We start from the raw sequence: 7,415 nt of genomic DNA, 5'->3' as shown, positions 1-7,415 counted from the left end.
GAAAAACACGTTTCATAAGATTTAAATGGGACTCCAAGCCAATGCATCAGTATTTTGTTTGTGGGTTGTACAAAGCCTGTACTGGTTCATTAACAACAATAACAAAAACCAGATGCCTTACTTCATCTGCAAAACAATTACCCAAAAAGGTTAATAGAAGCAACCCAGTACTGTAACATAACACATGCAATTTTATGGTTCGTGTACACTGAGCACAGGGACTGAGGAACTCCCATTTCTACTGGAGCAGAATGGCTGCAGAGTGCCTACCCATAGCTTATCATCCAAGATCTTGTATTTGTTCATGCTATTTTAGCAAGCCGTCTTCCTGCAACAGCCTTTAAGTAGGAAACACATTTAAAGTGAAGTTTTAAGTAGGACCACGAGTCCACAGCAAGATCTGAAATGTTATCTTTGACGTTAAAGAAACAGCCAATTGATTTATGTATATCAGAGAGTCATTTTTTTGCTTTCCTGTTACATAAGAGGTTAAATGATTTTAAACCATCAATAGGAGTGCGTGGCCAAGAACTAATATTCTCTCCACCTGACTCTAGAACCTCCTTTGGAAAATTTCTGACCACTGCTTTATAGCATCTTGGCAAAATACATACCCTCATAACATCAGTTCAGTATAGGCAGGGCTAATACATGCACCCATCAAGATGTGAGACCCAGACAACCAATCTGCATCGTGTCAGGTAAATGTAGTAAGTAGTTTTACAATTGCTGAGAAGTTTTATCTAAGATGTGTCAAAACAGCAAACAGCAAGTTTCTTATCCTTGCTGAATGCTTTCAGGCCCTCCCTCACCAAGTGTATGACATTAACACACGTAGCATGACCTCAGGCAGAACAACCAACAAAACCTAAATTGTAGCAGCTGGGAAAGGGAACTGACTCCGGGGTCACAGAGGTCTCCTGTGCGGTCTGTTCCTTCCCTGCCCAGCCACAATTATCAGAGGCTGCGCGAACCCTGTAAGTAAGAGACAAAAGGCAAGGTGGTCCAACAAGCAGGCTGGCACTGCATTAATTTCTTTCTAGCATTCTATTCACAGTAGCTGTGAATGCCACACCAAAGCATTCCTGCCTTTGACAACAGGTTTTTAATACACGTTTTGCCCACACGTTCACAGTACAGAATATAAAAGGGAACTTTTACTAAGAAATTTTATTTTCAGTAGCTTATTTCATGGATATAAAAAGTCAACTCCAAAATAAATACAGAATGAAAAAATTCAATTTTAAAGCGTTTATTACTGCAGAAGACTGAGATGAAATGAAAATTTATCTCAGAGAGAGGCATTTTAATTCATGACTCAATCACAAAATTGTGTATTTGAGGTGTCATGGAACAGCTACGAAAATGTGTAATTTCAGAATAAACGTACAAGTCTTAAATATTTAAAAGTTCTAGTGGTGGTGGCTTAAGAGGTATCTTTCCCATCATAAACCTTTTTGCTTCAAACTGTTTCAACTCTTCTGCTGTTAATTCACTTTTGGGTGTAAATAACTTATCTGCTGTACCGCTGTTTGTGAGTGCAGAAGGCGCTGGTGTTACGTTATGTGCAGAGGCAGAGGCAGTCTGACCAAATAAAGTACTGCTTGAATGTGAGGGGGACGCTTGTGCTGCTGCACTAAAAGCTCCAAAAGCTGGAAGTGGAGTGCTGCCTGAAGAGTTCATAGTAGAAGAACTGCCAAAGCCTGAAAACCCAGAAGTTCCAAAACCGCTGGTTGTTTCGGAAAGCTTAAATGAGAAGGAGGCTGCAGAGGGAGCTGATGGGCCGCCAAAACCAGCAGGATGGGAAACGCTCGTGGAGGACATCGCACCAAACGCAGGAGGACTGCAGCCAGCAGAAGAGCTCCCAAAAGCAGGGGTGTTTCCTGATGAGGCACTGAGGAGACTGGAACTTGTTTTAAAGGAGAAATTGCTGGCACTGTTACTGCTGCTGTTCACAGGAAAATCTGCAATTATAAACGCATTTAGAATGGAATTTAGAATTAGATATTAGAATAAACGCATTTAGAATTTAGAATACACCTGCGATACTAAAGCACTGCTCTATTTCAGTCCTGCAGAAGAAAACTCAAAAAATGTTGGTTCTTAATGCAGGAACTTACTTGACACCCCAAAGCTGGATGTTTGCTGTCCTCCAAATCCAAACGAAGGTAATGGCTGCATGACCGCGTTCTTTAACTCAGAGAGCTTTAAAAATTCAAAATATATAAATGAAAACTACATTCCAAAGCAGGCAAGTATCTTTCAGTAATTAACAGGAAAAACAGAACAGCTGCACCATTCAATTTAACACAACTTAGACAAAGTTAGACACTGATCATTTTCACTAATTGCATGCAATTGCAGGTACAAACAAACTGCTTTGAGGCTATTCTCTGTGAAACACTCCAGAAATACAAATATCTTCACTGACAGGAAAAAATTTGATAAGTTGCAATGACCAAACACCTCTCTGAGCTCTCGTTTTCATCTCATCTTTTCTAGTCTGTTTTATTTGTGCCACTGCTGTGGCTTAATCTGCTCTCTGACCTCGACACATCTAGTCTTCTGTGCTGAAGTCCAAATCCCACCTCCTCACCTTCAGCCCTGGACATACCAAGGGGTCTGTTCTTAAACAGAAACTTTAATGCACTTCAAGCAGACTTTAGCTTGATCAACTTACTCTGTCTCCCTGATTATTTAATATTGGCTTTAACTGTTCCTGAGCATCCTCTTCTAGATTCACAACTGTTTACCAGCTTCCCAAGACCAACTAGCCTTCCTGTCTTCCCATTTTACCTAAACACAGCTTCTCTTCTGTATCAAATACGTATCAATTTCTCATTCTGGCATTACCAAAATGCTCTATTTATCCTAAAGTGGCCTCGAGGACAATTCTGTTCTGGTCTACTGATTACGCTTCAGAAAAGCCATCATCAGCACAGGGTAAAAAAGGTGGGGCTGGCTGTTTGCACACTGCTACACATGCACATGACCCAGACCCATCCTTAACGTACGGTTACTCCCACGTGGCTTGCAATGACAACATTTTCCAACCCTGGCTGCTGCTTTGCTAACATCATCCTAACTCTGGAATCATCCCGATTCACTACTACTTTCCTTAGGTAACTAAAGAGTTTCATTTCTAATCCAACTTGCAAATAACTCACTGATTTCATGATTCCAGAGACGGGTGGATTTGACACCCCAAACTGTGTTCGAAGACTTCCACGTTCATCTGACTCACGCAGCGCTAGAGCATTCACTCACACTTCTACCACCAATAAAAACCACACTGAAGCAGGGACGAGGCAGTTCTCAAACTGCAGTTGTTCTCTTACGCAATTCCTCCTTCCAGACTTTGCAGTTTCTCTACCATTTCCTGATTACTGCCAAGACCTTCATACTGCCAGTCAGCCAAACATTTTCATGCCAGGCGTTTTTCCTCAGAACGATTCACGTATCTACCATTGTAACTGCCGCTAAATCTAGGAACCAAACTTTTTCAGGTCTCAGGTATTTAGTCGCAAAAAAAGGATGCCCTAGAAGAATCATGTGTATTTGCTTGTACAACAGTTTCCTGAGATCTTCAAAGCAATACCAAGCACCTATTTTTTTTTTATTTTTTATTTTTACAAAGCTGTGCAGTTAAACCCTTTAATAACAGCTAAAATTTCTATGGAATATTTGCAAGATCTCTTCATTAAAAACAAGGTGGCATATTACAACTATATCTTAGAAATCATTTATTTAATGGCCTTTTTAACAGAAACTATGTGAATCTTAAAAAAAACACCACAAAGATTTGCCGAAGATTAAGCAAAAAATGACATCAGAAACAGAAATATTTTACCCTTCATTAACACTCACCAATGCTACTTTTGTCGATGCATTTAAAGCCTTCAACTGCAGCAGCCTGTCTTTCCACTCTTTCGCTAAATGCTGGACAGAATTTAACTAAAACGAGGGAAAAGACAGGCATGTTTTTATTATACTTAATAAAATGGAATTAGAGTGATCTGATAATAAACTGAAAGAAAATTTCTAGAATTAGAAAAAGTTCTCTTTTAGCTTAATGAAGTTTTTCTTTTCTTTCTCGAAGCTTCAAGGCGAGGAGCTGAAATTTTTATTAACCCAGAATTCCTTCAATTCTCTTACTATTGCCCTTTAATTAATTAATTAATTAATTTATTTATTTTACACTTTACGCAACAGTAAGATTAAAAAATGTCCCAGAACTTTCCAAATCTAAGCTCTACCACTGTCTGAAACAATTGCTTGCAAAAAAAAAAATACAAAATATTTGAGTTTTAAGTATAGAAGACTAAGCTTTTCTATTCTTGTTTTTTTCATCTGTCCTGTTTATGTATGGGCTCACTAATTAAGCTGAAGTCCTAAGATTTGTCTTAGTTTCTCCCACATTTTCAGGAAAAAAAAAAATAACCCCTTTCAAAACATAGAAAAATTTAGAACAATATAATAGTATCATCCTAAAATACTTAGCTTTGCAGAAATTAACTTTCTTAATTTAAATCAGTCCCTTCAATGTGATCCGACAGGTTGCTGCACAGACCATACGCAGCAGTAAGTAGTACTTGTGTCTGGATAACTGTGATTAAAGTGTTAAATAAGAAACCCCAAAGTGATTAAATAACTTATTTTTCAGGAATTTCTAACTTGAATTTCCCACATTTAAGTTTACAAAAACACCCTATTTGAAGCCTAGACTGACAAAATTTTCCTTAAAAAACTAAGAAAGTATTCTGATGTCCCAAATGCCTCTAAGAGCACAGCACTTAACCTTTTTGTAACTAAATTTCTTAATTTTTCAAGAAGATCTTGCATCACGAACATCAATAATTCTTTTGTGTCTAGTCACATGCTGCAAGATCACATTATTTGGTATCAGCTCCTATACAACAGACTGGAAAATTCAGATTTTGACCTGGTTTATCAACAGAAACACATGCTTTGGATACTTGAATATTTTGTGAGGACTGTATCGTATAATTGTCGGAGAGATATAAGAAGTTATGGCAGAGCACTCAGACTAGCAGCTATTTTTTTTTTTTTTTTTTTTTACTATTTACTGCACAGTAAGTTAAAAATACTTTTGTATTCTGATAATCTCCTCGAGTCTGGTAATCAAGTGAGTCAAGAGTTGCCACCCGAAGAAAAGTAACAAGTCCTATAGTGAAATAAAAAGCCAGTTGTTTTAAAATACTTACATAGGTCTGAGCGTTATTGTTTGCTCTGCAGTTATAACACTCCAGACGCAATTCTTCTGGTGAGATATCTTGAAAGCCTGTAAGAAGATGAATAATCAAAAATCTCAAAGAAAATATAACTTCCAGTCACCCTCTCTAGTTAGGATGAAACGGACCTTGCTACACCATCTGTGGTAAGTCAGTTACGGTTTGTGTTGCAAAAAGGATTAATTACAGAAGATGTGAGTATGCAAAATGAATTTGTCATAATCCAACATTCCTTCCTGTTGCATCACAAGGCTAGTGATCACCTTGCAAACAGTTTTATACACATATAACAGGTGTGGATAAGTATAAGGAACATTTAAAAAAGTAGCAGCGTACAGCGACACTACAAACATTACCTACCTGTAATATTAGGCTTGTCTTTCATAGGTGAGTAACATGAAAACATCCATTGTCCTGAGGATTCCCAAATTTCCATGTCTTTCACTATACATTCACTAGACAACAAAGCATAAAAACAAATGAAGGAGAAACTAGGCAGACAAAAGAAAAACACCAAAGCAGAGTCAAATTCAAGTACCTGAAACCACTAAAATTAAGTTTAACACTAAGTAGGACACCACACTGGATGAACAACAGAAGTACGCAATTCTCTGTGGAAAAAAAATGCACTCATTCTGCAGGATACGTGTGTCCCTTCAAAGCATTTTACTGTATCATCCAAAGTATAGAGTAAAGCAAGTAAATTAAACCAGGTCTTCAAAAAAATCCACACGATGTATGTTTAATCCCTGGATGGCATATGCTGTCGCAGGCTATTCCCTGAAGCTGCACATCACAATGCACTTTAGAACTTTCTCAGTATTAGAAGATATTACAATGTGAATGAATATGCATAGTATTAAATAGCAAAATTCAGTAAAGGGGGAGGCAATAAGAGAAGTGCTCTATATATGTTTTTGGAAAAGAATCAAAAGCTTAAAGCTTTGGCAGAAGCACAATAGAAGCTACAGCAACAAACTGAAATCCAAATGTAAACAAACAGTGAAAGGTTAAAAACTGAAGTGGAGAGGCAGATTATTACACAGTAACAAAACACTACGGGCACTCAGACGTTTGTAATATAATACACGTCTTAATTTCTCCTTCCTTATCCTCCTGTCTGCACCTTAAGCAGCCAACTGTCTTACCGGTACCACAGCTGGCTAGCTGCCCTGCCCAGGTTCAAAACAAGGATCCCTTTCTTCCCATGCTATCACAACTCCTTTCCTCCCATGCTATCACAACTCAAGAGAATTAAAGGAAGCAGGGTTTCTGTGCTTCTCCTACACATCCCAGCTACCCTCCTCGGGATCACACCCTCTGCGTTACCCAGTAAACTTTTAGCCCGCTGCAAGCGCTTCCAAGGAGGCAGGCTTATAACTTACAGAAGTCTCTCTTCTTCATCTCTGTAGCCATCACCGACGTTTTGATTGCTTAACGCGGAGAACCTGTTCTGAGAAAAGTCCGCGCTCCTGCCGCCGCTGCCGGACGACCCCAAATCGGAGGAGCCGAACAATCCTCTGCCCGGATCTCTGCCGCCACCCCACGCGCTGCTCTTAAAGGCAGACGGCTGAATAACGTTGGTGTACCTCTGGTTTGCGGCGCCCCACCCTCCTCCTCCTCTGGCAGCGCCTGCTAACGGAGAAGCACAGGTCTAAACCCCCTGAAGGCACCCAGGTGAGCCCGGCGCCCCGCTGCCAGCAGCCCCCTGCCGCAGCCGGCTCCGGCCGCGAGGAGAGGCAGCGGTTGCAGCTCTTCCCCCCCCCCCCGCCACCGGCTCCCCGCTGCCCCGGTACCTTGGTGGCGCCCCCCGCCGCCGCGGGGGTGCTCGTTCCAGCACTTGTCGCCGAAGCGGCAGCGGCCCTGCAGGAAGAACTGACAGATGGCCATGGCCGCCGCCGCCGCCGCGCAACCGCCGCCGCCGCGTCACGGCCGGGCGCCGGGGAGCAGCGGGGGCTGAAGGGGGGAGGCCCCGCCCCGCGGCCGCCGCCATTATGCGTGCTGCGGGGCGGGGCGGGGCGGGGCGGGTGTTGGGGCAGTGCCCCGTAGCGTTGGGTGAAGGGTAGGATGTGGCCCATAGCACAATACGAGTCAAGGAGAAAGAGAACAGCGATGCCCAGGTGGGGTACGTAACAAAGAGCATCGTGGCCTTGCACGAAGGTG

The 7,415-nt window shown here is 41.4% G+C and overlaps 1 protein-coding gene across 3 annotated transcripts; it reads right to left on the bottom strand.

Moving 5' to 3' along the window:
- Positions 1 to 1,236: 1,236 nt before the first annotated feature.
- Positions 1,237 to 7,220, bottom strand: NUP42 (nucleoporin 42). 3 transcript variants are annotated; one of them, XM_035562447.2, is made up of 7 exons: positions 7,049 to 7,218; positions 6,638 to 6,887; positions 5,613 to 5,707; positions 5,226 to 5,302; positions 3,868 to 3,954; positions 2,121 to 2,205; positions 1,237 to 1,964 (listed from the first exon to the last, which is right to left on the bottom strand). In XM_035562447.2, the coding sequence occupies exons 1-7, from the start codon at positions 7,140 to 7,142 to the stop codon at positions 1,396 to 1,398; spliced, it is 1,257 nt and encodes a 418-aa protein (XP_035418340.1). In that variant the 5' UTR covers positions 7,143 to 7,218; the 3' UTR covers positions 1,237 to 1,395. The 3 variants fall into 3 exon arrangements, with proteins under 3 accessions (XP_035418340.1, XP_035418341.1, XP_050564789.1); XM_035562448.2 differs by having other exon boundaries at positions 6,638 to 6,884; XM_050708832.1 differs by lacking the exon at positions 2,121 to 2,205 and having other exon boundaries at positions 7,049 to 7,220.
- Positions 7,221 to 7,415: the final 195 nt, after the last annotated feature.

Source organism: Cygnus atratus, chromosome 2 (assembly GCF_013377495.2).
Source record: "Cygnus atratus isolate AKBS03 ecotype Queensland, Australia chromosome 2, CAtr_DNAZoo_HiC_assembly, whole genome shotgun sequence".
Taxonomy (NCBI): Eukaryota; Metazoa; Chordata; class Aves; order Anseriformes; family Anatidae; genus Cygnus; species Cygnus atratus.
Note: the sequence above shows the minus strand (reverse complement) of the source record. Positions and strands in the feature narration are given on the sequence as shown.

Coding starts and splice junctions, on each gene's coding strand:
- NUP42 (XM_035562447.2), bottom strand. CDS start 7,142: ATGGCCATCTGTCAGTTCTTCCTGCAGGGCCGCTGCCGCTTCGGCGAC. Junction 6,888..7,048: donor CGGCGGGGGGCGCCACCAAG/GTACCGGGGCAG, acceptor CTTCTCCGTTAG/CAGGCGCTGCCAGAGGAGGA. Junction 5,708..6,637: donor GATGAAGAAGAGAGACTTCT/GTAAGTTATAAG, acceptor TTTGTTGTCTAG/TGAATGTATAGTGAAAGACA.